Here is a 24,451-nt window from a genome sequence, read left to right as displayed (position 1 = left end):
AAAAAACTAATATTTCCTCCAACCAATCTGTTAAAATGAGTGACAAAACATAACCACCTTATTATGGAGAAAATAGGCAAATAGGCAATAGGGAAAGGTGATGAACAAATGTATTTGCAAAGAAGCAAACCAGGAAGTAAGTAACTTACATGGCTATAAAGCGAGTCTTGTCCTATTTTCTCCGTGTTGTTTTCCTCTTTGTTTTCCTTCTTTGACTGGTGTCTGATGAACTGGAGGAGGAGGAAACAGCCTGTAAAGGGAGTCACTCAGGTTTGTTGTTCTGCGCAACATGCGAAACCGAAACTCCTTAAAATGTAGAAGAAATAACATTTTTCATTATTACCCCCCCAACAGTAATAAGCACAGTTCATCGTATATTTGTGTAGGTTTATAGAGCCTATATTGAATACCGTTTTCCTGCCTTTTAGTAAGAGATGTTGTGAATGAGGAAATACAGTGATTTAATATGACACGTGTGCTTGTCATAAAGCGGAACCTTCGACGGGATCACGTTTCCAATCGAGCGTATTTTTATGTACGCTCGTCTGCAAAACTGGTCCCCCTTCCGGTTTTGTTCAATCAACTCAGATACAAAAGAAGTTGTGGCATAAAATAAGTAGTAACTTTACCTACTTATAATACACGCTGCCACTTTCATGTGATGAAGATTTTATTCCCGGTTTCCAGGTAAATGATTTAATGAAACGAGTTGTTCACTAACGCACTAATTATTCTATATATTTGCTATATTTTTATTTATATCATGTTTAATTTTGTTTATATCTTATTTTGTATATTGCATATTGGTAGAAATTAAATTTTTTTATTCTTATTTTATTCTAACGTTTTTATCTATTCTTTTGTTATTATACTGTTTAACTTGCACCAACAGAACCAAAGCAGATTCCTGGTGTTTACCTCTATACACGTGGCAATAAACACCTTTCTGATTCTGATTGAAGCCTCACATTAAAGCTCACATGTCGTGCTCGCTGGTCAGCCGCTCTGGAGCTCGGGTCTCTCTGGAGGACGGTCGAGCTGTGGTTCTGGGCCGGGGGCCGGACACCGGGGTCACCGATAAGAGATGCTCCAGACACCAGGGTGAGTATATAAGTACTGCTGTGTTTATGTCAGAGAGCAGGGGGACATTTAAAGGTCCCATATCGTGCTCATTTTCAGGTTCTTACTTGTATTTTGTGTTTCTACTAGAACATGTTTACATGCTTTAATGTTTAAAAAGAAGCTTTATTTTCCTCATACTGTCTGCTGGAATAAACCTGTATTCACCCTCTGTCTGAAACGCTCCGTTTTAGTTAGTTAGATAGATAGATAGATAGATTTATAGTAACTTTATTGATCCCGAAGGAAATTCAAGTTTCCAGCATCACATTTCCATAGTGCAAAACATGTTAGTAAAAAGGCAGTAACAAAGTTAGTAGTGGAAAGTATAAAAAAAATATACCAGATATAAAAAAACAAGGAGATGAAGAAAACTGTTAAAACTGAATATAGTGCAGGGTAACAGCTGTGATACAGGACTATTATTAAAAAAGTGAATAAAGTGCAGAAGAGACTGATAAAAATGAGTATAGTGCAGGGTAACTCCAGTAGCTTAGTCTATGAAAGTGCACTGTGTTTTTAGTACATCACAATGGAATTGCAATGGAATTGCGTTGCTAGGCAACAGCTTGGGTCCATTTTTACTTCCTGTCAGCTGATGTCATTCACATACACTGCAACCAAGGCCTATGAAAGGACACTGGGTCACGCGTCATCAACGCGTCATATCTCGGGGGTATAACACATGCGCAGTAAAATCCTGCCTGCACTCGCCAAAGATGAGCCAATCGCAACGCACGACTGCAGCTTCAGTTACACTGCGCATGTGTTATACCCCGTACCTCAAGACCCATGTCCGCCCGTGACCCAGCCTCCTTTCCATAGGCCTTGCATTGCAACAGGAAATAAACAGGGACACATTTAGAATGTTTACATTTAAAACTTTGAAATGGTCTAAATATTGTAGATTTGTGACATCACAAATGGACAGAAATCCCGACGGCTTGTTTCAAAAGCTCAGTTTCTGAAACAGGGCCTTGTGTATTTCTCTGTGGATTAAGTGTTTAGATACTTTCACAGTATTTATACAGAACTTAAACCTGCTTTATAATATAAAAGCAATGAAAATATCACATTTCACAATATGGGACCTTTAAGAACACGCAAAATGTTTTTTGTTTTTTTTTTGCATTAAAAAATTACTTAAACTATTAAAGTTAGTCGACCAATGGTTTCAGCTCTAAATGTGTGTGTGTGTGTGTGTGTGTGTGCATGTGTCTGTGAGTATGTATGATGGTAATAATCCTTGTGTGTTTCTTTCAGTGAAGGTGGTGGCATGCTATGCAGACCAGGATGTGGTTGTTACTCAGGTATGACAACAAACACATAAGCCCAGCCCCGTGACACATTTCCTGGTTCAGTTAGTCTCCCTGTAAAGCCATCAGTCGAGAAAGCACTAGTCAGACACACCCAACAAAAAAAGCACTAGAGAGAGTTTGGCACCACAGTTTGTCTGAAAACCTGATGACAACACCCTTTTCACTTTACTGCATAGACGCACCCTGGTTATGTAACATCCTATAAAAATCACAGTCCAATGTCCATTCATATTTCATTTTCTTCCACAGCTGGGTCCCAATCCCAGCTTCCTGGGCGGTGAGAAGCTGGGCCGGAGCCAGTCTGGTAGACTCACCCACGGAGGCACCCTCTTCCTGGTCAACCAGGAGCACCCATTTACACTGCACTACTCCCTGAGCTCAAACGGAACGGCACAGAAAGGACTGAAAGCCACAGATAAGACAAAAGGAGGAAGAAACGGCAAAGAAAAAGAGGCGCAGTCGAGTCCAAATCCCAAGCGCAGTATAAAGGATTTCTTTTCTACCTCTCCCATGAAGGTATCACATTTGTTTGGTCATTGTGTTGAAGCATATTTACTGTATTATTACATGTATCTTATTCCAGCAAAGATAATATTTATCAAGAGAAGTTGAACTGAAAATGTAATTTTTTTTCCTGTTTATAGTCCTCTAAAAGGCCGCTGAGCCCAGAGAAGGGAAACCCTGAGGTGAAGCGCCAAAGAAGAAACGAGAAGGCCTCAGATCGACAACTGAAGGAAGAGGATGAGGATGAGGAGAAGGAGGAGAGAATGGCGGAGGAAAAGCTGAAGCAGCTGCAGGAGTTGGCAGAGAAGTCTATGACAGAGAAGAGTAATAGCGCTCGGCCTTCATCATCTTCATCCTCTTCAAAGGGCTGTCTAAAGAGCAACTGGCAGCAGATCGGCACCCTGATGCTTTACACTGCTGCTGGTGTCAAAGGGAGTGACAAGGTGGGAACTGTTTTCAATAGAACGGCCTCATTTTAGAGCTGGAACGATTAGTCGACTAATCGATCGGTCGGTTGACAGAAAAATAATCAACTATTTTGATAACTGATTAATTGTTAAAATGATTTTTCATGCAAAAATGGCAGAAAATTCATATTAAACTGAATATCTTTGTTGTTTTGGACTGACAAAACAAGACATTTAACGACATCACCTTGGACTTTGAGAAACTGGGATGGACATTTTTTTACTATTTTCCGGCATTTGTTTTTTGGCATTGTTAGTTGCATCCCTACTTTATTTATTCATTATATTAGAGTTTCAGTGTCTGCGGTCAGAGAATTACACAGTATTGTATTGTTGAAATTCAGGCCTCACAATAAAACATGAATAATTGCATAAATATTTAAAGTTACAGGTTTAAAAAAAAAAAAAAGCAGCATGTAAAACATTTCCTCTTGTTGTCGTTCTCCAGATTGCTGGGTTTGACATAGACGGCTGCATCATCACTACCAAGTCTGGGAAGGTATTTCCCGTTACGCCGGATGACTGGAAGTATGTCTGCACTCCTGAACTTGCCCTTTTTAAATGGTTTATCTCATGTCAGGGTTCGTCGTAATATTTATCTGTTTGCGTGTTCAACTAACAGGATTCTGTATCCTGAGATTCAGCCCAAGCTGGCCAGCTTGCTCAAGAAAGGATACAAGGTGAGGAGGAGCAAAACGCAAACGATGGTAATGATATTTAGTGAAGTTTAGACACTGGATTTCCTAGTCTACCCTGGCTCTCTTCCTACAGGTGGTGTTCTTCACCAACCAGATGGGGATCGCTAAAGGCAAACTGAGACCAGAAGTCTTTAAGTCTAAAGTGGAGGACATCCTCGCCACGCTGCAGCTACCTGTGCAGGTTGGTCATGTTGTGGCTTAAGCTAATTTCACGCTACACGACTTTCAAAGTTGTCAGATTGCTGTACTGTTCACACTAAACAACTTGCTGTCCTGTAATCTGGAGTTTTGTAGTCGTCGTGGTTTTCACACTACATGACTGACCGGCGACAGGAGGTCACACACTACAAGGTCTTCACCGGGAAGAATCCCCAATGAGGTCTCCAAACTACGTTTTATCACAAAAACTGGGGCTTTTGTCGGGGAGCTCCAAAAAACTGTCAGGCAGTGGAAAATCAGGACTTACGTCGTGTAGTGTGAACTAGGCATTAACTCTCATCTTTCTCCTAATTATTGTACAAAAATACAGATTTTTGTTTCCTCTCCTTGTCTGCGTCTCAGGTGTTTGTGGCATCCGGTCCTGGTATCTACAGGAAACCCGTGATGGGAATGTGGAATCACTTGTGTGAAAAGGTAAATGTCAGTAGAGTCACACAAACACACACCCATATTATGTAAGAACCACGCCTCATATACAGTATTTGCCCAAAGGCAGACAGTACACAGTCTTCATTTCTGCACACCAATTAGGCTGAGTCATAGCAGCCGCCCTTTTTAGTCTCTTCTCATAGTATATTTGAATGTTTGACGTTAAACAGTCAAGTCCTAACTGCGAGTGTCTTTGCATGTGTTTTTCCTGCTCAGGCAAATGATGGTGTGATCGTTGACAAGACGCAAACTTTTTATGTTGGAGGTGAGTGAGGTTAGGTGTGAAGTGGTGTCGCCATAGTGATAAACATCCCATGCTTTACATGTGGCTATGTGTTCTAATATCAGAAAACTTCTGATATTGTGTCACAGAGATGCACCAGTTCAATCCTATTTCCCTAAACCCCAAATCCTAATGCTTAACGCTAGAACTATAAACCCAATAGGATTCACAGGTCTGACACTTTACTCCAAGAGAAAATGATCTATCATTCACTGCTTCAAAGTGCAGAAATGCAACAAAAATCACCACAATTGGAAGCCATCTTACTATTGCTTTAAAGGTGCCAAACGCAACAAAATTCAGAGCATATCTATTGCCTCCACACGGCTCTCAACATGATGACGGCTGAGCCGGCGGCTTGCAGCTAACGGTGCTAACAGTGCAAACAACGGCAACAGTGTTTACCTGAGTGGGAATCGGAGGGTGGGCGCTACACTTCCACGACGGCGTTATCAGCTGTAACCGCTGTATGAGAGCAGTGCAGGGCAGCAGACATGAGCGAGCCAGTGGGGCACTCTCACATGCACTAAAAGACACGCATGACTGACCCAGCTACTGTATGTAAACAAAGCAAGGAGAAGGTCAGATTACAACACACACAGAGGGAGAGTCAGGTTGACATTACTCCTCTATATCTTTACATAGACAGTAATTGTTTACTGCTTTATTAATGCTCTGAATGTTGTATATAGAACCTTTAAGATAATTTGAAGAGCACAAACAAACATGCACAAACAGCTTCTGACTTTACCTTTGTGCACAGATGCTGCAGGTAGGCCTGAGAACTGGGCTCCAGGCAGGAAGAAGAAGGATTTCTCCAGCAGTGATCGATTGGTAAGACCAGTATTAACTTATACTGTTTTTTTTTACGACTTTGTGACACTCCCGCTCCTCCTTCTGCCTTGACTTGTTGTGTGTTTCATCGTAAATGTCAATAAAAAAAGGTCAGGTAATTAAATATGTCTCAATGTTTCTGCATGATACCTTAATGGGTAAAAGGTGAGCATTATTTACCACTCACTGTCTTCTTGTTTTTGTAGTTTGCTCTGAACATCGGGTTGCAGTTCCACACCCCGGAGGAGTTCTTCCTGGGATGGAAGAGCGCCCCCCACAGGATGCCTGAATTTGACCCTGTGAGTACAGTGAACATACTTGTGTTTTATGAGAATACGTTTGTGGGTTTGGTCTGTATTATGTTTTTCTTTTATCTTAACTTTTAGAGGAAGGTTGACTCCACTGCGAGGCTGTACGACCCACCGTCTGCCTCTCTCACCTCCAGCGGGACAGAAGTCATTGTTGCCGTGGGTTTCCCTGCATGTAAGAGAAAAAGGATGGTATATATATATATCACCTCTTCTGTTCCCACCTCCCACCAACAACAGTCTGATCTTGTTCCCTCCCCTCTTTCTGCACAGCTGGTAAATCCACCTTCTTCCACACCCATGTCATTCCAAAAGGCTACGTGTACGTCAACAGGGTGAGCGGATTTTAACAAACAGTTCTAAATGCACCCAGAACATTTGGTTTTATATAAAACAAGATGTTGTTATTATTATTACTAGTACATATATATTATTATTATTTGGCCCTTTCCTTAAAGTCTTCCCTGACCGACCTTTTGTGTTTTGTTTTGCGTCAGGACACACTTGGTTCATGGCAGAACTGTGTGTCGGCGTGTCAGCGCGCTCTGAAAGAGGGCAGCAGCGTCGCCGTGGACAACACCAACCCAGACCCAGAGTCACGCAAACGGTAAAGCACAACTGTATCAGCACACGCTGTGTAGATGCATTTCTCTGTGTGTGTGTTTCAGTGTGCATATATACTCAGTATATTTATGCTAACAGGCTTCAAAAAGCATCAATAGACAGTCATCCATAAATTAAGAATAATATTACACAGATAAATGAGTATATTTGCAGGCAGGGCATTTACACTAAGCTCTGAATTAAGCCACTTGTCCGAGGGTTAATACGCTTTGGTATTGTGTTAGAGGTCTTACTGAAACAGAATTATGTTACTCAAAAGTTTAATATGGGTAAAATAATTTTCTAAAAACGTGCTCTACCAAACGGTTCAATTGTCCTTTTATGATAAAGGTAGTAAAGCTAATAATGTCGTTAAAATGTACTGTTTGCTACAAAATAAAAAAACAAAAAACTTTTTTACTGTCTAAAAGCATTCTCAATCAAACAGTTGAATTGTCCTTTACTGGTAAAAGTAGGGATTTTAAGATAATAAATGTCACATTTTTATAAATTAAAAAAACATATGAAATTCACTGTTGTTAATATCATTTGTTAATAATATATTTAATGTTATTCCATTAAATGTTTGATGAAAAGATGATATCAGTATGACTTTCACCATTTCTGAGATGTTTTCAAGGTAGCCTACTGTAAATATCTAGAATAAATACGTAATATAATGATAATATTTATAATAATATATTAAAAAAAAAAAGTCTGAAAAAATGTCCGTTAAAAAAAAGTCTGAAAAAATGTCTGAAAAAAAAAAGTTTGAAAAATGTTGGAAAAGAAAAGTCTAAACAATATCTGAAAAAGGTAAAAAAAAAAAAAGTCTGAAAAATGTATGAAAAAAAAAAGTTTGAAATATGTGGGGAGAAAAAGTTTGAAAAAATGTCCGTAAAATTTTTTTTAAAAAAAAAAAAAAGTCTGAAAATATCTTAAAAAGGTAAAAAAAAAAAAAAAAAAGTCTGAAAAAAAAGTTTGAAAAAAAAATCTGAAAATGTCTGAAATAAATGTCTAAAAAAAAGTTTGATAAATGTTGGAAAAAAAGGTCTGAAAATGTCTGAAAAAGGTAAAAAAAAAAAAAGTCTGAAAAAATGTCTGAAAAAAAAAGTTTGAAAAATGCGGGGAGAAAAAGTTTGAAAAATGTGGGGAGAAAAGTTTGAAAGAATGTCCGTAAACATTTTTTTTAAAAAATGTCTGAAAAAAAAAAGTTTGAAAAATGCTGGAAAAGAAAAGTCTAAACAATATCTGAAAAAGGTAAAAAAAAAAAAAAAGTCTGAAAAATGTCTGAAAAAAAAGTCAGAAAAAAAAAGTTTAAAAAATATCTGAAAAACATGTCTAAACAAAAGTTTGATTAATGTTGGAAAAAAAAGTCTAAACAATATCTGAAAAAGGTAAAAAAAAAAAAAAAAAAAAAGTCTGAAAAAAAAAATTTGAAATATGTGGGGAGAAAAAGTTTGAAAAAATGTCCGTAAAATTTTTTTTAAAAAAAAAAAAAAAGTCTGAAAATATTTGAAAAAGGTAAAAAAAAAAAAAAAAAAAAGTCTGAAAAAAAAGTTTGAAAAAAAAATCTGAAAATGTCTGAAATAAATGTCTAAAAAAAAGTTTGATAAATGTTGGAAAAAAAGTTTGAAAAATGTGGGGAGAAAAAGTTTGAAAAAATGTCCGTTAAAAAAAAAGTTTAAAAAATGTCTGAAAAAAAAAAGTTTGAAAAATGCTCGAAAAGAAAAGTCTAAACAATATTTGAAAAAGGTAAAAAAAGTCTGAAAAAAATGTCTAAAAGAAAGTTTGAAAAATGTTGGAAAAAAAAGTCTGGAAATGTCTGGAAAAGGTAAAAAAAAAAGTCTGAAAAATGTCTGGAAAAAAAAGTCAGAAAAAAAAGTTTGAAAAAAAAAGTTTAAAAAATGTTGGAAATGAAAAGTCTAAACAATGTCGGAAAAAAAAAAAAGTTTGAAAAATGTTGGAAAAAAAAGTCTGAAAAAATGTCCGGAAAAAAAAGTTTGAAAAATGCTGGAAAAGAAAAGTCTAAACAATATCTGAAAAAGGTAAAAAAAAAAAAAAAAAATATCTAAAAAAAAGTTTGAAAAATGTGGGGAGAAAAGTTTGAAAAAATGTCCGTTAAAAAAAAAGTTTAAAAAATGTCTGAAAAAAAAAAGTTTGAAAAATGCTCGAAAAGAAAAGTCTAAACAATATTTGAAAAAGGTAAAAAAAAGTCTGAAAAAAATGTCTAAAAGAAAGTTTGAAAAATGTTGGGAAAAAAAGTCTGGAAATGTCTGGAAAAGGTAAAAAAAAAGTCTGAAAAATGTCTGGAAAAAAAATTTGAAAAAAAAAGTTCAAAAAATGTTGGAAATGAAAAGTCTAAACAATGTTGGAAAAAAAAAATGTTTGAAAAATGTTGGAAAAAAAAGTCTGAAAAAATGTCCGGAAAAAAAAAGTTTGAAAAATGCTGGAAAAGAAAAGTCTAAACAATATCTGAAAAAGGTAAAAAAAAAAAAAAAAAATGTCTAAAAAAAAGTTTGAAAAATGTGGGGAGAAAAGTTTGAAAAAATGTCCATAAAAAAAAAGTTTAAAAAATGTCGGAAAAAAAAAAGTTTGAAAAATGCTCGAAAAGAAAAGTCTAAACAATATTTGAAAAAGGTAAAAAAAGTCTGAAAAAAATGTCTGGAAAATAAAGTCAGAAAAAAAGTCAGAAAAAAAGTTTGAAAAAAAAAGTTTAAAAAATGTTGGAAATGAAAAGTCTAAACAATGTCGGAAAAAAAAAAAGTTTGAAAAATGTTGGAAAAAAAAGTCTGAAAAAATGTCCGTAAAAAAAAAGTTTGAAAAATGCTGGAAAAGAAAAGTCTAAACAATATCTGAAAAAGGTAAAAAAAAGTCTGAAAAAAATGTCTAAAAGAAAGTTTGAAAAATGTTGGGAAAAAAAGTCTGGAAATGTCTGGAAAAGGTAAAAAAAAAGTCTGAAAAATGTCTGGAAAAAAAATTTGAAAAAAAAAGTTCAAAAAATGTTGGAAATGAAAAGTCTAAACAATGTTGGAAAAAAAAAAAGTTTGAAAAATGTTGGAAAAAAAAGTCTGAAAAAATGTCCGGAAAAAAAAAGTTTGAAAAATGCTGGAAAAGAAAAGTCTAAACAATATCTGAAAAAGGTAAAAAAAAAAAAAAAAAATGTCTAAAAAAAAGTTTGAAAAATGTGGGGAGAAAAGTTTGAAAAAATGTCCATAAAAAAAAAGTTTAAAAAATGTCTGAAAAAAAAAAGTTTGAAAAATGCTCGAAAAGAAAAGTCTAAACAATATTTGAAAAAGGTAAAAAAAGTCTGAAAAAAATGTCTGGAAAAAAAAGTCAGAAAAAAAGTTTGAAAAAAAAAGTTTAAAAAATGTTGGAAATGAAAAGTCTAAACAATGTCGGAAAAAAAAAAAGTTTGAAAAATGTTGGAAAAAAAAGTCTGAAAAAATGTCCGTAAAAAAAAAGTTTGAAAAATGCTGGAAAAGAAAAGTCTAAACAATATCTGAAAAAGGTAAAAAAAAGTCTGAAAAAAATGTCTAAAAGAAAGTTTGAAAAATGTTGGAAAAAAAAGTCTGGAAATGTCTGGAAAAGGTAAAAAAAAAAGTCTGAAAAATGTCTGGAAAAAAAAGTCAGAAAGAAAGTTTGAAAAAAAAAGTTTAAAAAATGTTGGAAATGAAAAGTCTAAACAATGTCGGAAAAAAAAAAAAATTTGAAAAATGTTGGAAAAAAAAGTCTGAAAAAATGTCCGTAAAAAAAAAGTTTGAAAAATGCTGGAAAAGAAAAGTCTAAACAATATCTGAAAAAGGTAAAAAAAAAAAAAAAAAATGTCTAAAAAAAAGTTTGAAAAATGTGGGGAGAAAAGTTTGAAAAAATGTCCGTAAAAAAAAGTCTGAAAAATGTCCGTAAAAAAAAAGTTTGAAAAATGTGGGGAGAAAAGTTTGAAAAAATGTCCGTAAAAAAAAGTCTGAAAAATGTCCGTAAAAAAAAAGTTTAAAAAATGTCTGAAAAAAAAAAAGTTTGAAAAATGCTGGAAAAGAAAAGTCTTAACAATATTTGAAAAGGGTAAAAAAAAAAAAAAAAAAGTCTGAAAAATGTCTGAACTAAAAAAGACTGAAAAATGTTGGGAAAAAAAGTCGGTACTGTAAAAACTAAATATGGTAAATATCTAGAATAAATACATAATAGTACTGATAATACTACTAATTCTATGATAACAAATATACTTACCCATTACTGCCTAATAACTGTACATGGTTTGTATTTTTCTTTTAACATGATGCTGTTTGGTAGAGGCGTATATTAAAAGAAAAATGTGGGGTCTGTTTTAAAAAAAAACATTGATTTATAATTGCCCCAAGGTAATAAAATAAATGCTAATAGAAAGTTTTCCCATTGCTTTTTTGTTAGTGAGGACATTAAATGGTTAACCTGATTCAAACACACAAGTTTACTGCTCAGAAACATTGCAAGTGATTATGTTACCTTCATTGCCACTGTCTTAGCCATTTGATAATGTTGGTATTTATTGTATGCTGCTGTTGCTGTATTTCGTGGTATGAATATATATTCCTACTGCTGCTTGTATGTGCCCTTATTTCTCTGTTTGTGTGTGTTTTCCAGATATGTGGACGTGGCCAAGGCAGCAGGAGTGCCATGTCGCTGTTTCCACTTCTCAGCCTCTCTGGAGGAAGCCAAACACAACAACAGAGTATGACTCTCCTCTCCACTCTTTGTTTGTTTAGTCCTGGCTGGCTGGTGTTGCCATGTGTTTTCTTTTTTAATGCATTATTATTGTTGTTCCCAGTTCCGTGAGATGGCTCCGTCAGACACCAAACACGCCAAGGTCAATGACATGATTTTCCACAGCTACAAGTGAGTGACACTTTTACCTCTCTTCTCACACTCTCACCTGTTAGAAAACATGTTTGTTTCTTGTGCCAAGAAGCCCGAGCTAAATACATGCCACCAAGGTGCTTTAGTTTTCTATTTTAATACATTTTCAGAAGCTTTGTTTTATTTTTTCCTTGTTAAAATGAAAGTCTTCAGGTCTTTACACACTGGTGCCTTTTTTTCATGCGATCAATTTTTTTTAACTGTTGTTTTTGTCACAAATACTTTCTCAACGCGTCAAGTTATGCGGAACCAGTTGAGTTGCACCTATATTTATGAAACAACAACACATAGTTCCCGTAGTCTGGACCAGGCGGCAAACTCTATTACTCCTTTCAACCTTGCCAAAGGCAGTGCAGACCAGATCCACTCCTTCCGTTCTTACCTTTCACAATAAAAGCACTAGACATATAATATTCATAGAGTATTTCGCATTTTTGTGTTTATTCGTCATGCTCGGGGTGTGTAAAGGCCTTAACATGGTTGGTTTTGAATTCTGGTAATAAAAACACTTAATAGTAACAGCTCTGGTACTGACCGCTCTAATGTGTCTCTCTGTGTCTGCACAGGAAACACTTTGTGGCTCCTGCTATCGCTGAGGGATTCTCCGAGATCCTCCAGATCCACTTTGTGCCGAACTTCAAAGACACCCAATCAGAGACCCTGTTCCGGCAGTATTCTGAGGGCTGATTGGACAGCTGGCTTTCTAACACCTTTGACTTTCACATTCTCACTGACACAGAAAAAAAACATATAATAACAGCCAGTGAAGCAGCTCAGGTGTGAGATACAAACAACAAGCAACGATCATAGAAAAACACACCAAGTTAGTCAGTAGAGCGACAGTAGACTGGGCTTCCCACTCACTTCTGTGCGGTGCTTGTGTGTCCTCGCTTATATGCATACTGTATGGCTGCAAAGTAAGACCAGTGAAGTGAACTAGAGTTGAGTTTAAAGCAGTGTTTTATCAAACAACTCAGATTATGCATGTGTGTTATACATGTTGAGTTTAGAGAGAACAAAGTGTTAAAACAAGAAGGATTACATTTTTATGTTGTGTATGACAAAACGTCTTCCTTTACAAGTGAGTTTACTGCACCACAGGTAGAAAAATCAATGGTATGACATTTGACAATAAAGCTTTGGAAAACACTTGATATAACTGTCTGTGATTGGCTATGATTATTCCCACAAGCTCTATTGAATTCTGCATTACCTTATGGGAGACACCCCAGGTGAAAATGTTGAGATTTTGGGCTATTTTGATTCCATAACATGTCTTCTTTCAGACTAGTGGAAAGAAAACACCCCAAATACACATTTAGGTGTTTATTTTACTACTTTCTCTATTTATGTCTGTAGATTTCTCCTAAATTCACCAAAAGTTAGCATTAGATAATGCCTCATTTACATATTTAAACATAACATTTTAAAAAAACTTGTAACACAAAAAAGAATCGTCTTGATGTGAGTAATAAACTGGGGAAATTTCATGGTAATATCAATTTTTTTTACCCTATTCACCTGGGGCATCTCTCTTTAATCTAAGCAGTTCTCAGCTGATAGATGTTCTCAGTTGATCTCCGGCAGGAACTGTATCTCCTCGCCCAGATACTGTTTCAGCCACGGCATTATCTTGAACAGGTCGATGTGAAAGTCGCGAGCATCGGGAGGCGGGCTGTCTTTGCTGGACCTTCTAATACTTGGGTCGCATACGTTGGTGGTGCCCCAGCTCACGACTCCCACCTGGAGAGGAAAGCAGGAGAAAATGTCCATATGATGCTGATTTGCGTAATAATGAGGCTTTTTTTAAAGTGAGAAACTTTGCTGACCTGAAAGTAGCGCTTTCTTTTTTGCAGAAACAAGGATCCACCAGAGTCACCTGTACAAAATGTGAATGTGAATCCCGTGTAGGTCAAACTTTGGTGGCTATGATACGTACAGTATGTAAGTACAGAGTCCAAACCTTTACAGGTGATGGCGTCCTGGTATCCGGAGGATCCCCCAGAACAGAGGAGTCTGTCAGGTACATACTCATCCAAGGTCACATCGGTGGGCTCTTTCAGTGTTTGCCTCGCCTTCTCCACACAGCTACGCCTCTGCAGACAGACACACTTTCATAATAAAGACCTATCCCCTCCACGTTATTGAGCGTCAGCATGAAAGCAGCCCACAGTCTGTCAGCTGTCACTCACCTGACTCTCTATGTGAATATGTGTTTGTTTGCGTTCGGAGCTCTTATGGATGAAAAAGGCAGCAGTGTCCTTGTGCGGTAGTAGCTCCTTCCCTGTATATACACACATTCATTTTACTGAGAATACATGAGAATATTCAGGATATTTTGTCTGAGTTATTAATATATACAGTTCTGGTGTTTAGAAGTGGGGTTGTATGAGGTACTTATCCATAGTCAGTGTATTACCTACAGTAGATGACGGTCGGCACGCCTCCAGTTTGGAGAAGCAGACAGGAGTTACCGCACGGAAACAAAGTAATGTACTGCTGTGGACGGGGCAGACAGTATTTTAGACACCTAAAAGAAAGGCCCACCTAAAAAAATTCTGTTTAAATGTACGCTATATTTAGAATATTTTCAATGCTTTACCTTGCCGTCAGACAGCCCTTTCTGATATGGAACTGAAGCCGTCTCGCCAAAGTCACCAGACTCTATTTAAAAAACCTGTGATTTTACCTCGTAGAACATGGAGGTTGCTGGTCTACTGCTGCCTTGATCGGTTCGATTGTTTGTGCTATTGTGGGACTTTGGTTATTTCGGATTTACCTAAGTCACACAATAGCACAAACAAACTAACCGATCAAGGCAGCGGTAGACTAGAAACTCCCATGTACTGCGAGGTAAAATCACAGGTTTTTTAAATGGAGTCTGGTGGCTTTGGCGAAAGCATTGATGACGGCTTCAGTTCCCCATCAGAAACATAGATCGTATAGCTGTCTCACGGCAAGTTAACCGGTGAAAATATTCTAAATATAGTGTACATTTAAACTGATATTGATTTTTTTAGGTGACTAAATTACGTTTTGCTGCTGGCGCTGTCCACAGCAGTACATTGCTTTGCTCCCGTGTGGTAACTCCTGAGTGCTTTTCCAAACTGGGGGGCGTGCCGACCGTCATCTACTGTAGGTAATACACTGACTATGGATAAGTACCTCAAACAACCCCACTTCAAAACACCCGAACTATCCCTTTAATAATATGAATGCCTTTTGTGGAAAATAAAGGTCAAAAGGTCATACTGTGCTGCTGACAGGTGGAGTTGACCTTCTTCATGGCTCGGCTGGCTGGTACGGTACACGGCAAGCAGATAGGTCTGTTGTACGACACACAGGACACACACTTAACACTGACACTCATGAACATTTATGTTAGTTGCATAAGATGTATCCCTTTTCTAAGCTACACAAGAGTGTATATATAAGACACTACACACCCTTTTCATGACAAAACAAAACTCAGTATTTATAGGCTTCTACTTTAAAATCATTGCCTTTGAGTTTAGCTCTTATAGGTGAGGTGTATCCCTGGTGGATGACAGTTAAGCAGCTTGTCTTACCTGGCTTTCCAGGAGAGCGGGATACTGTTGTTCACCTGTACCAGAGCTACATCGTAGTCATAGAACTCCGATACGTTTCTGTGTTTAAGTGCCCTGGTGTTGTACTCTGGGTGTATGATCACATTCTTGGAAACCACCTTGCCCTCACCTGGGAACCAAAGAAGCTGCTGGTTACTTCAACATAAAAGGGTGTGAAGTCAACAACATGGTTAAGGGGAGACACCCAGGTGATTATGGTAAAAAAATGTAACTAATAGATATCACGATGAAACATCCACAGTTGATTACTTACATTAAGACAAATATTTTTTTTGTATTACAAGTTTTCTGAAGATGTATGTTTAAATATGGAGATGAGGCATTATCTTATTAAATATGTGCTAATTTGCCTGAATTTCCAAAACGGAAATCTGAACATTGTATTAAGGTTAAAAATTCTTGTTTTATTTTGTTGACATATTAGAGTCAAAGGTTTTTACAGAGGGAATCTCTTTATCACTTTATAATCAGAAAATACTGTCAACAGCCATAAAAAAAATACATTTTTGCCATGTTATTTAGGCATAAAATGTTCTATAAATCAGGCTATGAATGATATATGAACAAAACCCCTCTGTAAAAACCTTCAGAATATAGATAGGAATGAAACTGGGAAGTTTGGTGTATGTAAGTGCAACTGAAATGGAGATTTCTGGCTCAGAGTCTGAGAAAAAAGTAATTTTGAGAAAACGACATTTAGAGATATGTATTGTAAGATTACATACATTTAGACACTACAGGTGAATAGGGTAAAAAATTAACTAATAGATATCACGTGAAACTTCCCCAGTTGATTACTTACATTAAGACAATTATTTTTTGTATTACTGTATTTTTTATTATTTAAATATGCAAATGAGGCGTTATTTAATGCAAACTTTTGGTGAATTTAGGAAAAATCTACAGACGCAAATAGACAAAGTAGTAAAATGAACACCTAAATGTGTATTTTGGATATTTCCTCTCCACTAGTCTGAAAGAAGACATGTTAAGGAAGCAAAATAGCCTAAAATCTCAAAATTAACCAATGCATGAAAAATTATGTTTTTGCCTGAACTAATCCAGACCTGCTGTTTGCTGCAATATAGTAGGCTACTGTAGCTTAGTGAGTTGAGTAAGGCATTTGAGTCATGAGTCATGTTCTGTTGATGGTGATGTATATTACACTGGTAATGGGGATGTTGACAATATTCAATGTTTTATAGCCCATGTGGGGTTATGGTGGACACTTAAAAGCTGCTCCAGAGGAGCTTAAACGACTCGGAACAATTCTCAACTGTGCAAACATACAGTATAACACAGAAACATACAGCACTTAACATAAAGACGTGCCCAGGGTGGATTACACCCTGGGCACGTCTTTATGTTAAGTGTTTTTATGTTTTGTTGTGTGTTTTAATGCTCGCTGCAGCACAAACTGCCAGGATAAATAATAAATTGACTTGACTTGAAAGCAGTTTTTCATCCACTTGTCTTTTTCTCCCATTCTCTCTATTTTTCTCTCACATGAATCTCCAAAACATTTTCCTGAGTTCACACTTACCGTGACCTATGTAAGTCTCGGGCGGGACCTCTGTGCTTGCTCTGGTAAAGCAGTGAGCAGCTGTCAGCACCCAGTTCTGGCTCACAATGGATCCAACACACGGGTCAGGCTATAAGGGAGGAGAGTGTTAATGTATGGAGAAAAAAAATCACTCGAAAATAGGGCTGGGAGATATGAATAAAATAAAATAAAATATTTTTTGACCAAATACCTCGATGATGATATTGTAGGGTTGACTATTGGTGTTTTTACAAAACCTTTACATAATGAGATTTTGGTAATGTGGATATAATGACTAAGTGGGTAAAGGCAAATAATAGAACAGCTAGAATAGTCTGGTAAGTTCAGAAAATGACATCACTTTACTGTAACGCTGTGGCGGTACTGAGTTCCCCAGACTTTAGTTGTTCAGTCAGAAGACTGAAAAACAGTTCCCATCCACATAATAATATAAAATAAAATGCCTTCTTAATAATAATAATGAACAAATGCCTCTTCAATAATAAACAATTAAGGAAACTGAAATATTGGTTTGTGTTTTTCCTTTTACCCTCCTTTAAAGTTTTCCCAAATAAAATACACTAAAAGAAATGGGTATAAAGGGTTTCATTGAAAATCAACAAATGAATAGAATACAAAAATACAGCCTGCAGGCGTTAGGCTATTGTAAGGCAAGCCAGCTGTTGCACAAATAGCACCTAATCGTCCCAGTGCAGGTAACCTAATTGGTTGGCACTTAACTTGTTTCCCCAACTAGGAGAGTCAACACTCTCAACAAACAAAACACAAAGATCACAGAATCCCAAAAGGGCCCAAAACAGACCAGAGTTTCTGGTAAAGCTGATAACACATGTTGCATTGAGTGAAGGAGAGATCAGAATGACACTGGGTGTGCAGTTTCCCTCCTCTTTTAAGCCCTACAGAAAGGGCGTCGTTACACCCTGATTGGCCAAGAGGGGAATGCACCAAGCTGCTCTCAACTATCATTTAAGAGCCAGTCCCCACACCCTGCGCAACAGGTGAACTGAATAACCCTCTAATCACTCAGCAACTCAACCAAAAAAACACCAGGGAAAAGGGAAACAACAGCAAGCACCAGAGAATTGGCAGCTGCCACAACGCAGCCTTTAAAACCAGGAGAAGACAACACTTATGCCATATTATGATATAAAATATCTAAGACAATGTCTAGTCTCGTATCACAATATCAATATGATATCAATAAATGGCCCAGCTCTATTCTAAAATATCAAAAAGATTGAGAAAAAGAAATCTCCATTATGATTTTAGTGACTGACCTTTGGGACCTTTGCTTCCACAGTGACGTGCCAAGGTCGGGTGTAAGCCGTCTTACCCTCCTCCAATTCCTGAGCGACCCCACACATCGTCACACTCTTGTCACCTGCATCATGAACATTTTAATGAATTTTTTTCCAAGTATTTTGTGCTCTCAAAATTAAATCTTCTGCAGACGTATTGACAGCTGAAATCAGAAAACACGCGTGGTTTTATGCCTCAGAGCCGAGAGCGATCTCCTACTTACTAATGATGCTGTTGAACACCGTGCCCAGTGTTTCGTAGTCTTCCACAATGAAAACATGCTGCTCACCACGTTTCTTTGAGGCCAACAAGTTCAACTGATCTTTGTTCACTTGGTCGCCAATACCAAACACATAGACATCTGCAAACACACACAAATATACTCATACTGTATACATACATAACTCTGCACGCCTAATTTACTATTGCACTTAGTGAAAGTAATTCTAAAGTGCAAGTAGAGTAGCTGAATATATACGGTACATGGTGTATTAAAACATTTAATTAAATCTTTTTTGTATCTTGATACCCAGCATTGTTTCATCTGTGTGATCTTGTGTCCGTGTGTCGTGGTAGCCCAGCAGATTGCGGATCTGATTGAGGGCAATCTCAGGCTTTATGCCTACGTTGGAGTAACCTGCAGGCAGAAAGACATGACGAGGGAATGAACGTCTACAGTACAGTACACCCTGCAGCATGAGGCTCTTCTTATCATGTTTTTTCAGCATGAGTTTTTTTTTTTTTTTAATTCAGTATGACATAGTACAAAGAGGTGACAAATTACACAGACAGAGGTGTAACACGAAATATACAGACATTAATATAAGACGTATGAAACAGATGTTATGATTTGAATATGGTACAGATTTCTGATTTTTTTTTTTTTTTTAGTGGAGTAGAGTATTGTAAGTGTTTGTGTGCATGTATGAAAATGTGTTGTGTAAGTGTGTCATGTACTATTATGTGTACAACTGTGACCAGAGGATTGTGCAGGTATGTTCGAGAAGAAGGAAGAGAAAGAGGAGGAGAAATAAATAAATAAATAAATAAATGGAAATGTTGATAATTGTTGAAAATGTTGCTAAGTAAGTTCAATAACTACATAAATAATAATATAATAATAATAATATTAATAATAATAATTATTATTATTATTATTATTATTATTAATAATAATAATAATAATAATAATAATAATAATAATAATCAAAATTATAATAATAATAGTAAAGAAAAGATAAAAAAAAGAAATAGTATTAATATAAAAAACAAATTATTATTATTATTATTATTATTATAATAATAATAATAATAATAATAATAACAATAATAATAATAATAATAGTAAGGAAAAGATAAAAAAAAAGAAATAGTAATAATATAAAAAAATATATATTAATATTAATAATAATAATAATAATAATAATAATAATAATAATAATAATAATAATAATGTAAAAATAAATAAGTAAATGAGTCAATTAATATTAAGGTTTTGGTGTAGCCCGGTAAGGCATGAGCATCAGCATGTGAGACGTGTGTGTGTCTTTACCGTCTGTTTCTATGATGATGATGTTCTGAGTCTCATTAAAATGGTTCCTGACGCTGTGTTGCTTAAAGAAGTTGATCACCTCGTTGACACGGTACAGGGCAGCGTGGAGGTTGGTGCCCGTCTTACTCCCGTGGCCTGCAGATGAACAGATGCAAAAGATTAGACAACTGAAATAAATAAATTGATAAATAATTTAATTAAAGGGCAGGTCCATCTGCGTTCTGTTCCATTTTTTTCAAATGGAAACTCCCACTCAGCCATGGCAAAAAGCAGTGACGTAGGTTACCAAAGTGTAGCTAATTGAAGCTAATCAATAAGGATATGAATAATATGAGTTAGCTGAGTCACAGTTAGCTGTGCTAAGTAATAACAGAGGGTTAGTTTGGATTTTTTTAAGTGGGGTTGTATGTATACTCGGCTTTGAATACATAAGAAACACCACTGGGAATCTACAGAATGATGTGAAAAACGAAATAAAACTTAATAATGGACCCGCCTTTTAACTATTAAACAACACATTGGTGCATCATGGTTGTAGACTATTGTACTTATTCAGGCCTACTTGAGAATATCAGACTGCAGGAGATAAAAAGATCATTACATAAATGAATGCTGTGAGTGAATGAAGTGATAACAAGCCCAGCCCTACTGCTGTAGTTGAACTCCTCCAGATTGTAGATGATGTCGTCGATGCTACTACTTCTATCCGAGTCTCTGATGTCCAAGATGTCTATAGCCTCGCTGGCAAATGACAACACGTGGAACTTCAGCTGAACCTCGTAGCTGTCCAGCTAGAAGGAAAATAAAGAAGACATGTATGTTTCACACCCACTGAGACAGGAAGACAAACTAATACACCAATGTCTCCTGTTAAATCAAGTAAGCTCATTTGGCCCAGACCTTTCTGATAAGAGCAATGGTGGCTTTTCTGGATAAATCAAAGTCCTTCTTTTTGATGCTTCCTGATGTGTCCAGTAAAATGTAGACATTCATACGACTGCCTTCAGCCACACGGACGGTTCGGCCAAAGGACTTCCTGGCATCTTACACACACACACACACACAAAGTACTTTTGTTTAATTGCAGTTGAATTCAGCGAGTCTCCACTTTAAACTTATTTACATGCACTTAAAATGTCACATTGTCTATGCACTGTTAAAATGTCAAAATCTTGAAGGCACAGCTAGAAAGTTATACCCACCTTTCTTTTTGGAGTCTGGTGAGAGTACATCCATGACTCCTGCAAGTGACCCCGCCATGGCTGCTGCCACAACGTCGGGGGAGTCAAAGGTATGCGGGCCTGCAGTAGAGCGCAATGATATCATGCAAGGTTTATCATAATAAACATTTTAAAGGGAAAAAAAACTAAATCTAAAACTGTAATTAAAACTGTGCACTTATTGTATGTATAAAAAACGCCACTCTGCTGCACCTTGGCACCGTGGTGTTGTACCGCTCCACTCCCTGTTCTCCAGGCAAACCCTTTCAGCCGACCCAAGTAGATTCAGACCGGCCTGACACCGGTAGATCACCTTCTCCCCTGTGTGAAACCGGCCTGCAGTCCTCTGGGCCCCCGCTGGGATCCCGGGGTCACTACAGTCGTCAGCTGCAGAGGGGCAATAGTTTTATTTTTGAGATTTACAAAAAAATTTTAAAAGGGTAAAAGTGTTGGTGCATATACATGTAAATGAGCAGGATATAACTTTATTACTTTATTTGTGAAAGATTATGTACTGTATGCTAGTACTAGGACATCAAAAACGTAAGCATAGGTCTTAAAACACTGAATTGTAAAGTTAATACTGTGAGACCCGCGGGATCGCCGGCCGACATTATTGCTTTTAAGAGGCTGCAGCGGGTTCTGTATTCACTTGTTGGTCCCGATAGTAGCCATTTCATATAGTGAGACCACTTTTTGAAACTTGACCTCACTGTATAAAATGACCTGTTCTGACCTCTAGGATAATCACAGCCTCATGAAACTTTATAACCACAAACTAGAGACCTAGGGCATTCAGAGGATGGATGGCTTTCCTATGTAGATTGACAATAAGGGGGTTTCTGAGCAGTTTCCAGAACAGAGGTGCTCGCCATCCAATCCTCGAAAATTGCAATTCTTGCAGAAATCTCCAAATATCAAAAGTTTTTGATACCAAATCACAGCATGGCTTTTTCTAGGGTGTTCCTCAAGGTCTTGGTGTCTTAATATGGTATTTTGGAGGGATTATTGATATTTTTGATCAATTCTTGAGTGGTAAAAAATTGTTAAAATTAGCAACAAATCTGTATAACAAATGGTATCAACCCAAAAATTGCTGCAACAACTTATGATACATAGTAGAGCATGGGAATGACCATCATATACTTCCATCATAATGTTCTAAACCCTTTTACACATTCACAATTTATTATTATTTTTTTATTCTGAATTCTGAATTATGACTAGAACAACTTGACCCACAGTGCTGAGCTGCATCTTAAATTAATCTTCAGGTTCCCAGCTTTCAGATGATGTACACCACCTCTATGTGACATCTACTGTTGACCTGCTATCTCCCTCTGCTATACCCCCAAAAAAAGACAAAAATGGGTCTATGTGGGTCTCTTAGGGTTAATTAAATTAAATATATATTTATTTTTCAATTGTCTAATCCTTAAGGGTTAAGAAGAGTAAAAGCAAAATTTGGTTATTGACCTATTTTGTGTCAGTAAACTACTCTATGAAATCTGTTTACAGGGATCATTTATATGCATTCATCAAAAGCTGCTTTACAATGTAAACCTCAGTAAGTATGAGCTTAGTCAGTGCATGCTCACTGTACCATAGGCTCTAACATACCTGATGAACTGGGCTCAGGGCCTCATGTAAGTGGATATTCTCTATTGCACCGATGGAAGAGGGGAAAATATAGCCACGTATTGTACTTAATCTAGTCATACACATGGTTTATGCTTTATCATGATCAAGGTTAGTAATGTCATCCATCCTCACCATGGTTGTCACAGACGGGAGTGGTTCCTGTCCACTCCCCAGAGAGGGTGCAGTTCCTCTGGGCTGAGCCGTACAGGGTGAACCCTTCCTGGCAGGAGAAGCTCTGCGTCGTCCCATCACGGAACCACTGGTCCCTGGGCCAGTAGTCACCGTGGTCCAGCTGGAGCTGAGCCGGACACAACACATCTGGGAGCGGGAGAGAGGTGGGTAGACAGAGAAGAGGAGGGAAAGATGAGAGAAAACTCCTTTTGTGTACTACAGTATGAGCTTGATTGCATCATCACCTTTGCATGTGGCACTCAACACCTGTCTGCCACCGGTTAGTCTCATGAGCGACCACTCCCCATCAGCGCTGCAGAGCCTGTAGCTGACCGGGGACGGGTATCGGCCCGGGCCGCAGTGATAGGTCAGCACGCTGCCCTCCAGCCCTCCCTGTGCAGGAAACACATGTTTACTTTGTAAGATAAATTAAGTAACATGAACTTTTCCAGTAAAGAGATTTGTTTCACTTTCCAGACCTTCTAGTTCCTTTTTTTATCACGATCAGAAAATGAGCCTCCTAAACAGTGTTGTGCCTCACTTTTACTTGCATGAAATACATTTAGTCATTGTTTCTAACATATTATTATTTTTTTTTCTAACTCCATTTTGCCTGTTTTCTGTCCCTACCTGTACTCCTGGCCGGTTGAGCACCTATAGTCACCTCTTTTTTTGCAGTTCAATCTTTTTTTGAACGGCTTATTGCATGGGTGGAATATGGTCTAAAAAAATTACAAAATGCAAGTCTCCTTCAAAAACAATCCAAGACACACTGTAGGGTTTGTGCAAAATTAAAATGCCTAATTATTTTAGCCTTTTTTAGTCTTAAGTCGCAACACGTTGGTCATTTTAAATAATTATTGCCATGTAAAATAAAGGCATTTTAATTTTGCACAAACCCTACAGTGTGCCTTGGATTATTTTTGAAGGAGACTTGCATTTTATACTCATTCCACCCATGCAATGAGTTACTAGTTTTATTATTCGATACTTTATTTTACTAATTTAAATGTCTATATTCATTTTAAATGTTTTTACTTATTTATTAAACTTGTGTTCTCTTTAACTCTTAATGTTCAGCACTTAGAGTTGCATATGATGTGTAACTTTTGCTATATAAATAAAGTTTGATTGATTGCAAAAGTCCAAAATGGTGACGTCGTCAAATGTTTGTTTTGTTTGACCAAAAACAAAAAAGATATTCAATTTAAAATAATAAAAGAGAGCAAAGCAGCAAATACTAATTTTGGAGAAGCTGGGACCAGAGAATGTTTAGTGTTTTTTGAAAAATGATCAATTGATAATTCACTTCATTATTTGTACCTGTGAGTAGGTGACGTGTCCACCTTTGATGCTCTCTGTGGTTGAGCAGTTCAGAGGTTGTGGATCCTCATACGTTTCTTCTTCATAATAATTAAACTCTGACTCCTGCAGGGACACTGGAGCACAAACGGTTAAAGTGTTGGTGATAAACATGTGTCAACACAGCCATTGGATCCATACAAATGTGACATAAATCATACTTAAAGTTACAGTAAATGCAACACAATACTGAAATGCTCACCCTCCTGGACAGAGGTGACGAGTAGGATCCATAGTATGGGCTTGACATACATGATTAGACTATGTATCAGTGGTATGTGTGTCTCTGAGTGACAGAAACCACAGCGAGAGTGTCCGTATCGACCTGCAGCCAGATGCTTTATTTGATGACCGATTA

The 24,451-nt window shown here is 36.8% G+C and overlaps 3 protein-coding genes across 7 annotated transcripts in view; 1 reads left to right on the top strand and 2 right to left on the bottom strand.

The window, feature by feature from the left end:
• Nucleotides 1-345, bottom strand: part of LOC119491853 (TRPM8 channel-associated factor homolog) — a 24,512-nt gene extending 24,167 nt beyond the window's left edge. For all 3 annotated transcript variants that reach the window (XM_037776106.1, XM_037776104.1, XM_037776105.1), the window contains exon 1: nt 150-345. The gene's annotated coding sequence lies outside the window, so the exon portion shown is untranslated. The remainder of the gene's footprint in view (nt 1-149) is intronic.
• Nucleotides 1-12,825, top strand: part of LOC119491864 (polynucleotide kinase 3'-phosphatase) — a 17,917-nt gene extending 5,092 nt beyond the window's left edge. Inside the window, exons 1-18 of one of the 3 annotated variants that reach the window (XM_037776121.1) lie at nt 513-687; nt 963-1,101; nt 2,388-2,429; nt 2,688-2,954; nt 3,083-3,385; nt 3,858-3,937; nt 4,032-4,089; nt 4,181-4,288; nt 4,669-4,740; nt 4,972-5,020; nt 5,802-5,872; nt 6,079-6,171; nt 6,259-6,355; nt 6,454-6,515; nt 6,678-6,787; nt 11,404-11,491; nt 11,588-11,655; nt 12,243-12,825. In XM_037776121.1, coding sequence (XP_037632049.1) covers nt 662-687; nt 963-1,101; nt 2,388-2,429; nt 2,688-2,954; nt 3,083-3,385; nt 3,858-3,937; nt 4,032-4,089; nt 4,181-4,288; nt 4,669-4,740; nt 4,972-5,020; nt 5,802-5,872; nt 6,079-6,171; nt 6,259-6,355; nt 6,454-6,515; nt 6,678-6,787; nt 11,404-11,491; nt 11,588-11,655; nt 12,243-12,363 — 1,854 coding nt within the window. In that variant the 5' untranslated portion in view covers nt 513-661 and the 3' untranslated portion in view covers nt 12,364-12,825. Of the gene's footprint in view, nt 1-512; nt 688-962; nt 1,102-2,382; nt 2,430-2,687; nt 2,955-3,082; nt 3,386-3,857; nt 3,938-4,031; nt 4,090-4,180; nt 4,289-4,668; nt 4,741-4,971; nt 5,021-5,801; nt 5,873-6,078; nt 6,172-6,258; nt 6,356-6,453; nt 6,516-6,677; nt 6,788-11,403; nt 11,492-11,587; nt 11,656-12,242 lie in introns of those variants that run through there. The other 2 variants (XM_037776123.1, XM_037776122.1) reach the window with 2 other exon arrangements.
• Nucleotides 12,619-24,451, bottom strand: si:ch1073-280e3.1 (complement C2). Its single transcript, XM_037776109.1, has 19 exons — nt 24,296-24,451; nt 24,055-24,170; nt 22,977-23,124; nt 22,693-22,878; nt 21,133-21,306; nt 20,902-21,000; nt 20,600-20,742; nt 20,349-20,490; nt 19,700-19,834; nt 18,677-18,784; nt 18,371-18,508; nt 18,126-18,229; nt 16,828-16,936; nt 15,246-15,393; nt 14,929-15,002; nt 13,869-13,960; nt 13,640-13,772; nt 13,506-13,555; nt 12,619-13,419 (listed from the first exon to the last, which is right to left on the bottom strand). Exons 1-19 carry the CDS (start codon nt 24,345-24,347, stop codon nt 13,246-13,248), a joined length of 2,325 nt encoding a protein of 774 aa, XP_037632037.1. The 5' UTR covers nt 24,348-24,451; the 3' UTR covers nt 12,619-13,245.

This window comes from Sebastes umbrosus, chromosome 7 (genome assembly GCF_015220745.1).
Source record: "Sebastes umbrosus isolate fSebUmb1 chromosome 7, fSebUmb1.pri, whole genome shotgun sequence".
Classification (NCBI taxonomy): domain Eukaryota; kingdom Metazoa; phylum Chordata; class Actinopteri; order Perciformes; family Sebastidae; genus Sebastes; species Sebastes umbrosus.
This window is presented reverse-complemented; position numbering and strand designations above follow the sequence as displayed.

Excerpts from the sequence above, each read along its gene's own strand:
- si:ch1073-280e3.1 (XM_037776109.1), bottom strand. The coding sequence starts at position 24,347 with ATGTATGTCAAGCCCATACTATGGATCCTACTCGTCACCTCTGTCCAG. Across the intron at positions 20,491-20,599 it reads CCATTGCTCTTATCAGAAAG|CTGGACAGCTACGAGGTTCA; the intron begins GTCTGGGCCAAA and ends TTTTCCTTCTAG. Across the intron at positions 15,394-16,827 it reads CGAGACTTACATAGGTCACG|GTGAGGGCAAGGTGGTTTCC; the intron begins GTAAGTGTGAAC and ends TTTGGTTCCCAG.